At 32.7% G+C, this 16913-nt stretch overlaps 2 protein-coding genes across 7 annotated transcripts; both read right to left on the reverse strand.

The window, feature by feature from the left end:
• Positions 1 to 1907: 1907 nt before the first annotated feature.
• LOC7453747 (probable protein S-acyltransferase 1) lies at positions 1908 to 5595 on the reverse strand. Of its 2 annotated transcripts, none has more exons than XM_024587485.2 (5): positions 4739 to 5595; positions 4120 to 4324; positions 3750 to 4030; positions 3081 to 3302; positions 1908 to 2847 (listed from the first exon to the last, which is right to left on the reverse strand). In XM_024587485.2, the coding sequence occupies exons 1-5, from the start codon at positions 4796 to 4798 to the stop codon at positions 2425 to 2427; spliced, it is 1191 nt and encodes a 396-aa protein (XP_024443253.1). In that variant the 5' UTR covers positions 4799 to 5595; the 3' UTR covers positions 1908 to 2424. The 2 variants fall into 2 exon arrangements, with proteins under 2 accessions (XP_024443253.1, XP_002323200.2); XM_002323164.4 differs by having other exon boundaries at positions 3750 to 4058; positions 4142 to 4324; positions 4739 to 5588.
• Positions 5596 to 6399: 804 nt separating this feature from the next.
• LOC7463781 (histone-lysine N-methyltransferase, H3 lysine-9 specific SUVH1) lies at positions 6400 to 10441 on the reverse strand. Of its 5 annotated transcripts, none has more exons than XM_024587479.2 (3): positions 10277 to 10441; positions 7486 to 9849; positions 6400 to 6614 (listed from the first exon to the last, which is right to left on the reverse strand). In XM_024587479.2, the coding sequence occupies exon 2, from the start codon at positions 9568 to 9570 to the stop codon at positions 7549 to 7551; it is 2022 nt and encodes a 673-aa protein (XP_024443247.1). In that variant the 5' UTR covers positions 9571 to 9849; positions 10277 to 10441; the 3' UTR covers positions 6400 to 6614; positions 7486 to 7548. The 5 variants fall into 5 exon arrangements, with proteins under 5 accessions (XP_024443247.1, XP_024443249.1, XP_052304140.1 ...); XM_024587481.2 differs by having other exon boundaries at positions 7486 to 9677; positions 10277 to 10440; XM_052448180.1 differs by having other exon boundaries at positions 7486 to 9729; positions 10277 to 10427.
• Between the last annotated feature and the right edge of the window lie 6472 nt (positions 10442 to 16913).

Genomic DNA, 16913 nt, shown 5'->3' on the forward strand with positions numbered 1-16913 from the left:
GATTGCCTTTTGTTTTTAAATATTGAGGTAAGACTCATGCCTAATAATAAAAAAGAAAAATATTTTCATAAATCTTAAATTTTAGTAACTCAATTTTCTTTTTCTTTTTTTAAAAAAAGGTTGGCTATCTATTAAACCGAATGAATTGACTCACCATATACAACATAAATAATAAAAGAATTCCTTTCATAACCCTTTTATTTAATATTGGTTTTCAGCTAAGAAAAAATATTATCAATAAACTAATTAGATTTTATTTCAATTATTATTATTATTGAATAATCTAATAAAAAAATTTGATGGGCTAGCAAGAGGACGAGAGGAGTGTCCAGCCATGTTCAACGTCAACCAACGTGATGGCACAACATCTTCTTGCAAATTTGAAGTGGTCTACACGCATTTCTTTGTTTGTCCCTGTCGTCTTTCCTTTTATTCATTTGATATTATTTTTTATTAATAATTAATTTTACAAATTCTAAAATTAATAATTTTATAAGTCTTAAGTGATCTAAGGTTTGTGGAACTTCAACCAGTGATTTTTAGAGAACAAACTCAGGGTCTGATCAGTTAAGTTATACCCCGAGAATTAATTTGTTATTATTTTTTGTTCTTTATGTTTGCCTTTAATTTAACTTTCTATTGAATGTTTTGTTGTTGATTGTGTTCTATCTTTTGTTCTGTTTTAATAAATTTGTTTAAATTGTAGCAGTTGGCACGTAATTTAACAAGGCAAGGATATATTTGTTTATCCAATTCGTGCAACAAACAACGTGTTAAGAATTTATGAATTGGAAACTCATTTAATAAAATATTAATGATTAAAAATATATGTTCATATTTCTTGATTTTCTAGGTTTAAGTTTTAAATTTATTAAATTCCTTATCGTTGAAGAAAAATCACTGGTATATGGTAAGAATAAGAGAAGTGGGAACAGGGAGTTGAAGTAACTGAAAGCAAATGTTTTTAATTTAGCAAAAGTTTGATTTTTTTTATTTAAAATTGTTTTTTTATGTTTTTTTTGTTTGCTAGTGTTAAATATTATTTTTTTAAAATAAAAAAAATTATTTTAATATATTTTTAAACACAAAAAAATACTTTAAAAAATAATATCTACAATAATACCAAAAACAAAATACAACACTTACTTTTGGCAAGACTTTTAGCCTTGCCAAGAAGGGATACACATTTTAAAGAGCCTAGAAATTACTGAGAAGACAAATGGAAGGCTTCTGTTTAGACTTGTCTGCACAAGCCGAAACAAGGTATCAACAGGGTTTGTTTGTCAGCTTATCGTTGATAATGCCGTGAGGCAATTTCTTTCAACAAGCCTCTCATCTCATGGGCTCAAACAGGCCAGACAAAACCTGCCATTCTAGGGTTCCAGCTTTAGTGCTTATCATAGAGAGATACCAAGGCTACAATCTGGCTTTAAATCGTAGCCAGCCATTCTTTTTGTTGCCATGTGTATCTAGAATAGAGCTGGCAAAATCGCTGTCAAGTGTTATCCCCACATTTGTTTTGTAACAATTAACAAAGATTTTATATGTATATAGAACTCGTAAGATTATGCATAAGTTCATCACAATTGAACAGAAAGATTTGTTGGAAAATCACCACACAAGTCATATTAGAGTGAACGAAAACTGTCTTACTGGTAGATTTTATTAGTAATTGCTCCAATGGGTTCTGCTAATGTGTTTGGTTTGATCCACATCTTGCATTGGTTAACAATTGCTTTTGGTTAGTGTATTAGGACAGAGACAGAAACATAAAATAATTTTGTTTTAATGACAGTTTTGAAGTGAATTTCCAACAATAATCTAAACTAGCCATTGTAGCATTTGCAAAGTCTAATGCAGAGTATATTCATGGACCAACCTCTAATCTTCCCATAATGACTGCCCAGTTCACTATTTACACTCTCATCTACTTTATTCATATGAACAATTTGTACACCAGATATAAAAACATCTCAAAAATTGAGTCTGAAAAACAAAACAACAAAAAATCAAGCAAATTGCTGTTCAGTTCTTCTATGTTCTAAGCCATCCGACTTGCCGAAAAACACCTCCATTTCAACTTTTTGTTTTTGTACACATGGAATAGATTGAATTTCAATTCAACAAAAAGAAATTGTTTACTTCATTGTTTCTATACAGCATTTGATACAACAACAAGCTTTCATTTTACTTGGTATCATCACCAAACTTAAGTTCATTAATCTGTCAACTGCTATGCGACTTTGATGCACTGTTTCAAAGCTGCCAAGGTGTTTGAGTTCTATGCAGAATTGGTTTACTGGATTATCTATGATTTTAGTGTTCTGGATCACATTATTCTTTCATAAAAGCATCAGTGCATACGTCATGGACAGGTTAAAAGAACTACATTTACCTTGGATGAACGTCTAGCTATCATAAAAGCTATTGTTTCCTTTTGTCTTCAGCAGCACTGCTTTTATCCCTGGAGGTCTGTGGTAAATTTGTTTGTTCTTGATCAGCAGGAAAGAAAAAGGGGTCAAATGCAGCTTTTCCTTCTCCCTTTTTCTTCAAATTATCATTAAGACTGCCGTAATCCAAATTCTGCAAAACACTTGGAAGATGTATGGCCCCATCTTTGCCAAATTTACCTCCCTTTTCTATGTCAAATTTCCCTTTCCCAATGAAGTTTCCATTTATGTCTGAACTACCAATTAAAGAATCATCATCTTCTGACACCCATTCTCGGAAATTGATTGCTGAAGCTGGGATCTTCGAGAAGAATACTTGTTTACAGTTCTTTAGTATCCCTCTGGTGAAGGGGTTTTCCTTCTTATCATAGCGGTACCGGAAATTTTCATAAGTGGTCTGTGATGAATGAGAGGCAACAGAATCAGATACAAGAGTGGCGAACAATGCACGGATTGTAGCTAGAGAGGTAACTTGCAGCATATGATGAAGGGCCAAAACAGAAGTTGAATGCTAAGAAAGTATATTCGCTGCGAATAAAATTGATTGAATTGCCTTGTTCACTTTATGAGATAAAAAAGAAAGCGGCAGCACAAACATTAGATTCTGTTAATCATTTGTAAATGCCATACCTGGTTGGTGCTAATCAGGTAGACGTGGAAAAGCGTAAGCCCACCAACAAACCAGACAGCTACAAAGCAGTACGCAATGAGAACAACAGATAGAACGTCATGAGACATAATGCTCCACAAAGTTCCCTGTTGCCGGAGAACATTGAACCAAGAAAACACGAACACATATATGCACAAAGTGGTTGATGTGGATATAAAGCCTATGAAGTATGGGTAGTTGCGCTGCAAACGGCATCAACATGGAAGAAGCTGGTTAGTGTCTGTCAAAAAAAACTATGCAGGCTCTCTAAAGCAGGAACAGCAAATTTCAGAATTTCAAAACATGAGCAGGAATGATTCAATAGAGTGCATGATCAATCATGAGCGAAGTCCAAAATGCAACTTTCTCTGGCTTGGAGTTCCATAATAACATATCTAAGGATTATTAATAACTTTTACACTCCATGAAGTCTGTCTGTAACACTTTCAAATGCGCAAAACCAATCATATAAATGTACATAACCTCAATCAACTACTATAACCTAAAGAAGAGATGGTTTGATTGTATATAGTCCAAGTTAACAAATGTGTTCATACATTATCAGAAACGTCCACATGTTTCAGATAGCACAGAACATTCAAATATTCAAGAGATCTTCAAATCCTAAAGAATACCAGGAAGTAACTTACCAGTCCAATGCACTGACCCACCCATGGACAATGATGATCAAACTTCTGAATACAATTGTTGCAGATGGAGCAATGTGAAGCTCGTGGCGGACGATATAACAGACAAGTGTCACAGAACTTCAATTTAATACTGTGGCCATTAACAACTATATCCTTTGTACGATGCAATTTCAAGTCAGCAATTTTGTTATTAACCCACTCCATAGATTGGGTAACAACGCCAACCGATTCATCTGATTCAGGTGGCTGAGAGTTTCTGGGGATTATTCCTGGATCTCTACCTGACGTCAAGAAGAGAAATAAGAAGTCCTGCGTGATATTTTATCAGGTCAGACTAAAAAATTATTGGCTGCACGAGGTCTATCATTACCAAGAAACTTCAATTTACCAACCATAATAGTGAGGACCATTCCCCCGACTAGTACTGGATAGTCATACTGTGGATCATCATTTCTGATTATCAGCAGCAGCATCTTTATGCAGAATGCTATTGCAGGACCTCCAATTAAAAATGTTGTCAAGAATAGAGATGATGCATCAGGACCAAAGACTGCTCTCCCACCACAAAGAAATTTCTGATATCAGAACAAGAAGCTTGTTAGTCCTGGTCCAGAAATTAGAAAACATAACAATCTGTAACTGCAGTTTCCCATCAAATTCGTCAAATCCATCTCTAACTACTGCAAAATACTCATCGATTGTCGTGTCAATAACGAGCCAGCAACACTCATTTCGAAACACATTTACCGATTATAATTCTGGGACTCTTTCCTCTGATTAACTAAAGTATTACTAATAATTGCAGCTGATATTTTATAAAGAAACATTTGATTAAGGCACATCCCTTGATTTTATAAAGAAACATTGGTTTAAGGCACATTGATTAGATCCCCTTAAAATATCATTAGTAATAAACCAGTAATCAAAGAAATCGATAGATTCATAGTAGAGAGAATGACGATATGCAGAAGGTGAGAAAAAAGGATTACATTGTTTCCCTTCCAAATTTGATAGAGCCTCCTTGATTTTGGTGTGGAAGGAGGGTCCATCGCTGTTCCCTTATTACAGGAAGATCTCCAACTCTTATACCTGTTCCTTTTCTATTGACAAATATTAAGCAACAAAAGCTCCTTCAAAATCAAACCCACATGAAATCAATCCAAAAAAAAAACTTTATGAAAAAAAATGTTTTCTTTTGGATTGAAATCAAAAGAAAAGTGGGTTTTTTTTTGTCACTTTCTTCTCTCTTCAAGAAAAAAAAAATGACAAAAACCTCCCAGATCACACACACCAATCCTATTACCAATCTCTGTCTCTCTCTCTTGCAACCTTTGCTGTCAACTTTTCCCACCAAACAACGATTTCCAACGGTTTTTTCGCGGGCTAAAGTGGTTAAAATAAGGTCCAATTTCAGAATAAAGCCCCTGGTTTTTGTTTTTTTAAGATTCTCTGTTCAAACTATGAGACTTTGGACACCCGTAAGTTCACTAAAGTATCAAGACCAGACGATCTCTTATCTCTCTGTGTTAAGCATTATTTATCTGACACTGAGGTGCCATTCTTGGACAGAGGTAGAGAACACATCCACTTACCAGCCAAATAGTTTCAAAGTTTAATAACATCATGCTTGTGATACTTGTCTCTTGTAAAAAGAGATGTTGGCCATGTTTTTGGTAGCAGCCAAGTATTTTGGGGCTACTAAAATCAGTGATGAAAGGTTAATTTGCCACATCTAATGCCCTCTGAAATGAAATAGTTCCAACCATAAAGTAGCCTCAGATTTCCTTCTAAATACCACTGTTAAATAGAATGAGTTGCTTCACTAATTTTTTCTTTTCATGTGCTTGAATCTTATTGATAAAGCAGTTTTTGTAACAAATAAAAAACTCCAGCTACTTTGAACTGCAAATGCAGATCTCTTCCCTTCAACTTATTTAGTTGCACGTGATCTTGGAGGACCTCTCCAGTTTTTTTAAAAAACCAAAAACTTAGCACAACAAAGAAAAAAAAAAGTTTCAATAGCATAGCTGAAAATTTACATGCGAAAATAACACGAGGCACACTAGTCTCACATGCGCATGTACCACTTGTGAGTTGCAATTTTATAAGTTTCCAGTTGAGCTATTTTACCTAAATTTTTTAACCATTGTGTTAATTTAAGAAGAAAAAAACTCCATTTTTGGAGGACCTCTCCAGTTTTTTTTTTTTAAAAAAAAAAACTTAGCACAGTGAGAAAAGAATTTATCAAAATAGAATTGCTGAAAACTTCTCCATAAAAATAACACAACACATTAGTCTCACATGTATGACCAATTGTGAGTTGAAAGGCTAGAAAAATGCCTCTGCCATGCAATTTTAAAGTCACACATGTGAGATCTGTGACTCTGCTATTTTCACAAATAAGTTTTTCCAGCTGAGTTATTTTGGCTAAATTTTTTAACCATTGTGTTAATTTCAACAAAAAAAAAAAACCCTCCATTTTCTCACCACTGCAAACCTCTTTGCTGCAAAAATGGTCGGGAGTCTTAGAACAACAGCCATCAAAACCTAAGCTTCACTTCATATTCAACTACAAATCACTCCTTTTCCTATTCAAACAAAAATGGATGCAACTAAGCGCGTATAAAATGACTGAAAAAATGAGTGCAACTAGGAAAACTTCTGGGCACATCAATCATTATTAAATACGAGTGAACTTCACAAACTAGGCAAGAACTACTCGATGGGATAACAACTAAACCAAGTTACAAGTCTGCATCCTAATATTTCATATTACAATGACCGAATTACCACCAACAGCTGCTGGAAACACAGGAATTTACTGAGACATCCTGGTGCTTTTCTCGCCACGGACTGCAAAAATAGCTGATGGTGGAAAAGGGAACAAGCAGAAGTGAGCTTCAGTTTCAAAAGGTAAGTATGGGCACCAAAATTTTCGTGTACATAAGAAAGCACACATTCATACATAGAAGCAGCAAAGCAATTCTGATATATTTCAAAATGTTCTAACTGAATCTACAATTGAACCAGAGTATATAACTTGTGTGATCCAGTATCTAATCTTCTCCAATCATGAACACAAATATGAGATTTGATACTTGGAAATTCAAAATCTTAAGATTTCTTAAACCATGAATGGCAGTAAGATGCAGGATTTGCTGTAATGTCTCTAGCCCATTGCAGCATGAATCTAGTGCTCTACCTTCTTTCAAACACATACATATGACGAGGATCATTAAAAGAGTCCCCCTTTGATGGCCTTGTGGAGGCCTGCTTCATACATCTTCATGAGTGGAAAAAAAAAAGAGTTGTTTAAGAGTTATAGTCATACAAATGACCTTGCAGTTCTATAAACCACTTTCCCGTATTAAAACAGCACTTCATGGGATATTTTGAAAGAATTTTTACCAAAATAAATTCAAACAAGGTCTAAATTTAATCAAGTGCATATATAAAGAAAATGCATGATTTCCAAAGTGTGAAGCATCCAGATTGGAAAACATGTTACAGGTATGAATAAAACTGGCTGCAAGATGAAGGGAAGAAAGAAACATGAATATTTAGTGTACTTGGGATAATCAGTCATATTTATTTTGTAAATAACTTAAAAATCAGCCACATAGCACTTTGTTATGCATTGAAACAGTTCAGTAAATTTATGAGCATTTGAGGAAAAACAAGGAAAAAAATTTTCCCCCAGCGAGCAAAAACTAAGTGATGAAGTTGGAATACAAACCTTCTTCTGGAAGCATGAGTTAGCAAGGACTATCCTTATCCAAATGCTCCAGTAAATGGACCATCAATAGAAAAAACCTCTGCACTTTGGTGATCCACAGAAGCATTTTTTCTTCCCACGATCTGCTTTTTCAGGTGGTACCATTCCATAACTATATGTCAACTCTGTCATAGGAGGAACGTGTCTGATAGCATAAAATGCAATATGGAGATCAAACTCCTTGCTATTTCCCCGTAAAACTGGCTGCCAGAACAGATTTGGAGAGCAGCTGTGATTTATAAAACGAGCTACATTCCCAGCATTTCTGGCATTTATTATAAGAGGAAATTGAAGGTTTGGAGCATTATTTAAATCACCAGGCAAAACTTCCACTGGCTGATAAATGCGGGTACCATCAAAAATGTGATCATCTTCGTTTTCACCTGCAAGCTCTTGTGCCTCAGAATCATCGACAGCTTCTCCTGCATATACACATATAAATGCTCCAGCTCGTATGGGATCCCAGGATCTTAAGCCCCAACCTCTATCCTTAGTTTTAAACACCTCCAAACGAACTCTTAGACCACCCTGGGACACACGATTGCGGCAAGTTGGAGGGCACCGGCAGGGAGGACCACACTCATATATCACAGATTTTTGACTCACAATAACCCCATTCACAATATGAGGAAGATAGCCTCCATTTTTCTGAACACAATCACAATTCTCGTTTCCTGGAAGACAAGCACCATTGCAAGCACAGCCAACAAAAGGATCCCTCGGTACTGGTTTTGAATACTTTAGGGTAGGAGAATAATTGAAATAGGCAGGCCCCTTTTCATGATCAACATCATTCACAAGAGAAACTGGTAAAGTTTCGGCCCCAGAAGTAAGATCAGGTAGTATAATCCCCATCCTAGGAATAATACCATCCTTCCATTGCTGAATTTTTTTCCACATTTTGTATGCATCAGGCTGGCCAGGTAACCTACCCAACTTATATCTAAAAACATTGGAACCAGACTTTCCTTTCTCCACCCATGACTCCTGGATTCTATATAGACCGTCATACACATATACCTTTCCGGTTGGATTTCCCACATCCTTTATACCCCTGGTTACTCTAATGTCATTACCACGATGCAAGCTTTTCTCCAGTGCAAGGTTACCCCTTTCAAGCTTCTGATCCATTTCTTTGCCCTGGCCAGAGTAAATCAAGCCATCATCTTCCTCAACATCATCCTCGTATCCCCCAGATGAAACAATGCTAACAGCTATTGGTTCTTCATCTTGACTGACCTTGACTGACATGTAATCTATTCCAGCCATGATCGGAGCATGCAGTCCAATGGTGCACAATTCCATTCTAAAAAAGAAAATATCTCCAATTTCAACACCGGGTACAGCTCCAACTCTCTTCTTGGCATTAGTCCGAACTCCTTTGGTCATCAAAACATTGCCTGCTTTTAAGTCAGGGCGCCTTGATTGTCCTGCAGTGGCTTCCTTTGAATCTTCAAGCTGTACGATTTGTCTTCGGAGCAGATTGAAAACCAGGAGTACACATCCTACAGAATCTTTATCACCATTATATCGTCGTGCTTCTTCAAATTCCACGAGGTTATATGATTGGTAAATATTTTCTACCATCACATCCATGTCAACATCAGGAGAGGCAATTTTATCCTTTTTGCCTCTTGTCCTCTTCTGAGATATACTCTGTGAACTCCAAGTTTGGTTGTCACCGTACCCATCTTCTTCCACAACCCTGTTGTTTCTGTTAGCCCTCCTTGATGACCCAGCATTTCCATTTGCTGCCCTTGCAGATGGAGGCTCAGGTGACCGAAATGAATTGATTGGAACTGCTGATGATATTGGGGTGTGGTCACCAGAAGGGACAGATTGATTTGGTATACCGGAAAATGGAAAGAAAGGAGAAACTCCAGGTGGGAAAGGACCTGCTGGTGGAACACAAACGAAAGGTGCAGAACCTTGAGGAAAAGAATTAGAGTTTGGTGGTGCGGAGAATACTGGAGTAAGAGTCCGCAAGGGCTTTACATTCAAAACCCTGGACTTGTCTATCGAGCCTTCACCTGGTGATTCTTCCATTAAAATTACTTCTGAATAAGCAAAATCACAGTTTTAGCTTAACACAAACCCCCCTTTGAATCACCACTCTCTCCGCATACATGGCTTCCCTTCTTCCATATCTTTCACTTCATAAACAATAACCAAAACTTACAGAAAAATCTGATGGAATTACCTATGCTACAAAGAGAACAGGATTTTGTTGCAGAATGAAAATGATTCAAATGACACAAACTTCCATGCCAAAAAACTGCAAGATCTCCACAGAAATGTTGCAAAAGTTGCTAAACTTTTATATTTCTGCAGAATGCAAGCACATGCACCAAGTTAGAGACAACCAACACAAACAGCAATTCACTAAAAAACCTTTAAACAAAAGGGTTAACATTTGGTATCCAAAAAACAGTGAACACGGACTCAACAGACTCGCACATAAAAAAGCCTCAAAACAGCACAAAAACATGAAATTGAAAGTGAACCGGTTTTCCATTTTTCTAGAAATTGAGCTAGAACAGATCAAGTTCAAATATTCACCTTAAAGGGTTTGAAAATGAAATCAGTAGACAAAACAAGCTTACCCCTTTTAAGAAAGAGGAATTTTTTTTAGACAAAGAAAGGAAGGAAGATTCTTTATTAGCATATCACAGACAATAATAAACCTTGTAAATTAAAATTAAGACAGAATCTGATGTAACAAACAAAGGATCCGAGCTAATAATATCATTACCTGAAATCTTAGGTTCTGCTGTTTTGAATGAACATCAGTTGAATTTCTTACAAGGACCAAAAACATAACCCAAAACAACTCTAAAGCTTGGACCTTTTTGTTTTACTTTGTCTTCTTTCATTAGTCCTTTTGTTTGGGTCTGAAATTGAAAACCCAATAAAGTGTTTTCAGTACTTTCTGACAGTACTAGTTTGGTGATAGAAGCTCCAAATAGTTTTTTGACCACTAATCCTCGAAGGCCTGTCTCTAGTCTTGAGCCTTACAGTGCTGGGCCTGACTGCAAAATCTACAGTGCATAATATGATTTATGAATCAGGTTCCTATTGTTGATTTTTTACTCGAGTATTTACGGTAAAAGAGACATGTTTAGTTGTTCCTTTCCTGCTTGTGAGTGCCATTTTTTTTAGGTTTTTATTTTTAAAAAATCAAATTAATATATTTTAATCATTTTAATACAGTGTTGGTGTGTATATATATATATATATATATAAAATATTATTTTGATATATTTTTAAATATATAATATTTTAAAAAACATTTTATATCACAATTTCAAATATGAATTAATCTGAAAATCTTGAGATTCAAAGTTTAATCTAGAAAAAAATATTAACTTAGTGAAATCTATGTGATCCAGTTAGGTTCTTAGTTATTTGATTTACTTAATCAAAATAGGTCGGGTCAATAGCTAGAAAAAAAAAAAGAATTGTTGTTTTAATTAAAATGATTGACCCAGAAACCTGTGGGTTAATCCAGTGATTTACTGCCTCATGCTCTTTCCTAGCTAATCATCATATCAAGTCTATCACTTATGCTTTTATTAATCTAAAAAAATATGTTTTAGACTAAAAAGGATTAAAATTAAATATCTAAAATGTAATAAATAAAATTTTCTGGATTTTTTTCCTTATAGCAATTTAAAAATTATTATAATTTAATAAAAAAATCGACTGATATATTAGGTGAGAATTGCTAGTTTTTTATTTAACCTAGACTATACGAATTCTTTCACATTGCGAGTATTTTTAGTGCTGTAACATATGTAAATTGTGCGTCACTGAGGTTGTGGTACAATTGGTTGGGTTCTTTTGTAGCCATTCTTATCTGGCCATTTCTCAGCTCATGCTTTACATTGGAACTTGTCTGTTATTGTCTTTCGAATAAGAGTTGGATAAATTTTAATTTTTTTAATTTAAAAATTAATTTTTTTATATTTTTTTATTGTTTTGATGTGCTGATATCAAAAATAATTTTAAAAAATAAAAAAATATATATTATTTTGATATATTTTTAAATAAAAAAATTAAAAAAATAATTGTTATCACATTCTCAAACACTTTTAAAAAGTATATGTAAGAGTGGTTCAGTTCATGCTTGGGCTTTTGTGAGTAAACTCAATGACTTATTATATTAAGGTCTGGTTTTAGCTGAGTTTTGTATCAAATTATTTTTTATATTAAAATAATGTTATTTTAGTTTTTTTTTTAACTTATAAAATGATGTTGTTTTAGGTTTTTTTAAAAAGATTAAAACTAAAATTAATCTATTAACCCAAAAATTAACATGCTGAATTCACATCCCAGAACTTGAGTCAGGTGCATCTTACAACTATGGTTCAGTTTTTAGCATAGATTCAAAGACCAAAATTCTTTTTATTAGAATTAATAGGAGTTACAGCTAATTTCAAACTTTCTCCTTGTGTCGGAATTACAACTATACTAAATGAATTTGAGTCAATACGAGATGGCATGTCCGTGTGCTGCTATGAATTTATAAAATAAATATACTTGATAATATTATAATTATGAATCAGCACTAGATAAGTAATAGAAACTAAAGGTATGATGGAGCTAATAATTGATAAAAAAAAACTTAGAAACTGAACCAGCAATTGACAATGTTTTTTGAGGAAAACTACATTGTTTTCCCCAATACAATCGACAAAGATAATTTTAGAAAGAATCATAAAAAAAAAATTCATTTAGAGAAATACTGTAGTAATCTACAATGTTTTGTGAGGAAAACAACAACGCTTTCCCCATATGATTTAGTTTTATTGTAATTATAATTTTTAACCAACTCAATATTCAAAAAAAAATCAACAAAGATAATTTTGGAAAAAATCATATAACAAATCATGTGAGAAAACACTGCAGCAATTCACAAAGTTTTAAAGGAAAAAAAAATTACATAGCTAAATTCTCAATCAGCTCAATATTAAAAAAATAAAATCGATAAAGATAATTTAAAAAAAAACACAAAAAAAAACAGGGACAAAAAAACATGCTGGAAACACTTTAGCAATTCATAGTGTTTTCTGATGAAAGCTACAGTACTTCCCCACATGATTTAGTCTTATTTATAATGGCTTATAATTGTAATTCTCAACCAGCTCAATATTAAAAAAATAAAATTGACAAAGATAATTTTAAAAAAATCATAAGAAAAAAAAATATGTGGAGAGACACTGTAACAATCCACAGTGTTTTGTGAGGAAAGTTACAGTGCTTTCCTCACGTGATTAAGCTTTATTACAAAGTTAAATTCTAACCAGCTCAATATTAAAAAAATAACATTGACAAAGATAATTTTAGAAAAAATATTACAAAAAAAAAAACACAAAACTAGCTGGAAAAAAAACCATTTGAGAAAAAATTATATCAATCTATAGTGTTTGTGAGGAAAGTTATAGTGTTTCCCCCACATGATTTAGCCTTATTTGTATTTACTTGTAATTATAATTCTTAACTAGCTTAATATTAAAAAAATAAAATTTACAAAGACAATTTTAGAAAAAAACAAAAAAAAACAAAAAAAAAACTATGTGGGAAAAAACATTGTGGCAATCCACAGTAATTTGCGAGGAAAGCTACAATGCTTCCCTTACATATTGTAATTGTAATTCTTAACCAGCTCAATATTAAAAAATAAAATTGAAAAGGATAATTTTAGAAAAAATCATAAAAAAACAAAAACAAAAAAAACCATGTGGAGAAACACTGTAGCAATTAACAATGTTTTAAAGAAAAAAAATTATAAAACTAAATTCTCTATCAACTCAATATTAAAAAAATAAAATCAACAAATATAATTTTGAAAAATAAAAAAATAAAATAGAAAAACCTTGTGGGAAAACACCGTAGCAATCCACATTATTTTAAAGGAAAAAAATTACAAAGCGAAATTTTTAACCAGCTCAATATTAAAAAAGTAAAATTGACAAAAATAATTTTGGGAAAACAAAATGAAAAGAAAAAAGAAAAAGGGGGGGAAAGTGCAAAAAAAAAAAGTAAAAAAAATAAAAAAGTGACAAAAAAATAAAAAAAAAGGAGAAAAGAAAAGAAAAGAAAAGAGGAATGCACGGTGGATTACAACAATGCATTGGGTGTGGGTGAACAGTGAATTCCCCACACCCTTTAGCTTATTACTTAATAGCTTCATTGTTTATACAGATAGAGCTATTCTTTTTCTTCTTTTTTTTTTTTCTCAAGTGCCCCTTCCCTTTCCATTTTTTTGTCTACTCCTTTTTTTTTATTTCAAATTATTTTTTTTAATTTTATTCTCGAACTTTTTTAACAATTGTCATTAGTCAAGTTGAATGAATCACGTCTCCAATATAGTTTAATTTCAAATCTAGGCTAAGCAAGCTATTTATATGAACAATGAAGCTCCTCATTTTTTTCTTTTAATTGCCCCCCCTCCCCTCCCATTTTTTCCATTCCTCCCTTTTTTTATTTTATTTTTTATTTTTTAATTTCATCTTTATATATTTTTTAACAATCATCTTAATTTTTTTTGTATCGGTTAAATTGACTGAATCACATCAAAATAACTCTCGTGCAATTTAATTTCAAACTATGCTAGGCAAGTTGTTTATATTAACGATGAACCTTCTCTTTTTTGTTTTCAATTGCCCCCCTTCCCTCCTATTTTTTCCACTCCTCTTTTTTATTTTAAATTTATTTATTTTTTTTCAATTTTATCCTCAAATTTTTTTTAACAGCCGTCTCGATTGTCTCTGTAACAATCAAGTCGAATAAATCATGTCAAAACAACTTTTAGATGGTTTAATCTCAAACCAGGCTAAGCAACGAGTCGTGTTGTTATGTTAAATTCATCATTTATTTTCAATTTCAACCTTGTAATTTTTATTGATCAATTAGGATGTCTCTAAACTAACCAAATTGCCCAGATCATATCAAGACAACTCATATATAATTTAGTTTTAAATCTATGTTAGATAAAAAAAATTAAATCAAAAGATTTTAATATTGAATCCACAACTATATTTAATAAAAATATCAAAGAATTCTTTATCATCTAAATATTTTTTATTACATTAAAAAAAAAATAATTTGAATTGCATCATAGCGTGTCGCGTGTAAACTAACAGAAACTACAACGTTTGAAACTCGAATTTAATAAGAGGTCAAACATAGGAGTCTGTCAAGGTGTTTTCCAAGCTAAAATGATACTCGTAATCTTCGCAATACAGCTGGCCTTTATTTATTTATTTATTTTATTTTATTTTTTACGTAATCTGCTAGTTTTTCATTTGAAGGGTTGCAGCAGACACCTACCCAAGTCGTCGTCATCATCAAGATCAAGTAGTGGATGTGACAAATGACCTAACTTGAAGCTGGCTCGATGCTCTAACACGAGAAATTTGTGATCTAGACACTACTCAGGTGAGAGGTTTCCAGTTAACCGGAAAACACACTCACATGAAACCTTACTAGATCAGCACTAACAATTTTTTTTTAAATAGTAATAATAATGTTTTTATAAAAATAATTAACCTAGTAGATTGCGAGTTGACATATCATTTCTCAAATTAATTCCTGTATTAACAAATATGATTTAATATATATTTGATATTACGATAATTTTTATGTTTATGGATTAAAAATATAAATTAAAAATTTTTGTAAATTATAATGTTTTTCTTAACCAAGATTTCATGACAGGGTCTTTAATAAAATCCATGCAAAGTTGTAGTATATATTAATTAGTTAAATATTTTCAAATTTCTGGTCCGACAAAACACAAATCCTACTATACTAAATCATATAATCAAACGGAGCTTTACCTAACTATTATGAATCTATTTGGCATTCATAGTCAAGAAGAAGATGTTTAAGAAAATAATAGATATTATTTTTAAAATATTTTTTATTTAAAAATATATTAAAATAAATTTTCTTTTTTAAAAAAATTCAATAATAAAACACGATGGTTACACGGTGGGCCAAAGGAGCCCAAAGAAGAAGATAAGCACTATCCATGCCTTGCCTTGGAGTAAAGAGTTGGCATTCCAAAAGCGAGCGAGTGAGCGCGCACTGAGTTTTGTCTTTCTGGACATGAATTCCATAATGGGCAAGAATCAATATCTGCTGCAGATGCTAGCACCCAATTAACAATACTATTTTAGGGTTTGTAGTGATGATTTCATGCTTGCACTCAAAGCTCAACATTTGACCTTTTGATCATTCCCTTGCTAGCAAAGAAAAACCCTTCTGCTCGGTTTCTTCCACAACGAGATCAAAATCATATCACTTTCAAGAATCATGGGGCTGTGTTTATTTTTTCTTAAAGGCACAAATTTACATGGAGTGTAAGCATATAACATCACCATAGATTCTTGTGAAGATGTGAATTACTCAGATGCTTATAGACTCCTGTAAATTCAAACTGATGCAGCCAGGAACTAGATTAATTAGAATCGAGGAAGACAATATTTAGATTGAGGTTGAAGGAAAAGGGTTTGAGAAAAGAATCGTAAACGTCGTCAATAATATCTAATAAGAGAGAAAGAAAACAATCTCGTTACTAAATTTAGAAGTATTAAGCATAAACCCTAATCATTAAAGAGGAAAAAAAAACAAAAACTACAGAGTTAATATAGAATCTATCTGTTGTTAGAGTTCCTAAGCCAAGCAAAAATTAAAAAAAAATTAAGAAAGGAAAAACTTCTGCGTCAAGCACACTTTATTTTCTTACGTTTACTATTTTTGTTTTCGGATCAGTTTTTTTTTTGTTTTTTAGGAAATTAATGACAGGAGATGGTGAACGCTTGCACACCATCTATTTCAATTCTAAAAACACAGCTAATGAATTGAAAATCATCATAAAAACATGATTTAATAGGAGATTTAATCAGACACTCAACAACCTTTAAAGAGTGGAATCTTTTGCAAATGTTATCATGCACTTTATGTTGGTTATTAGCTTGCAAGTCTTGGATTGTTCTTTGTGTGACGAGACAGATGAAAGGAAAGGAAAATGGGGAAGGAAATGAAGAATGAGATTTTATGCAGTTTAGAACGCTAATTAAGAAAAGGTGAGGAAAATGTCATTAGCTTGAACAAATTCTATCTGATGGACTCATTGTTATTAAACTTGTCGAGATGGATCCAAAATGGGCTCGGTTAACATAAGAACCCGCTCGGGTTGGATTTAATTAAAAAATAAATAAGAATTTATTTGATTAAACCTGAATTAATTAATTAATTAATTCATGACCCGATTAATATTTTTTTAAAGAATTCACAGTCGATAACAAAACTTAATTTCTTTCCCTCAAAGAGAAACCACTCAATTTATTTTCCAAATTTACCGTAAAACTTGCATTTTCAAC

This window comes from Populus trichocarpa, chromosome 16, assembly GCF_000002775.5.
Source record: "Populus trichocarpa isolate Nisqually-1 chromosome 16, P.trichocarpa_v4.1, whole genome shotgun sequence".
Lineage (NCBI taxonomy): Eukaryota > Viridiplantae > Streptophyta > Magnoliopsida > Malpighiales > Salicaceae > Populus > Populus trichocarpa.

Coding starts and splice junctions, on each gene's coding strand:
- LOC7453747 (XM_002323164.4), bottom strand. CDS start 4,798: ATGGACCCTCCTTCCACACCAAAATCAAGGAGGCTCTATCAAATTTGG. Junction 4,325..4,738: donor AAATTTGGAAGGGAAACAAT/GTAATCCTTTTT, acceptor TTCTGATATCAG/AAATTTCTTTGTGGTGGGAG. Junction 3,303..3,749: donor TGGGTCAGTGCATTGGACTG/GTAAGTTACTTC, acceptor TGCCGTTTGCAG/CGCAACTACCCATACTTCAT.
- LOC7463781 (XM_024587479.2), bottom strand. CDS start 9,570: ATGGAAGAATCACCAGGTGAAGGCTCGATAGACAAGTCCAGGGTTTTG.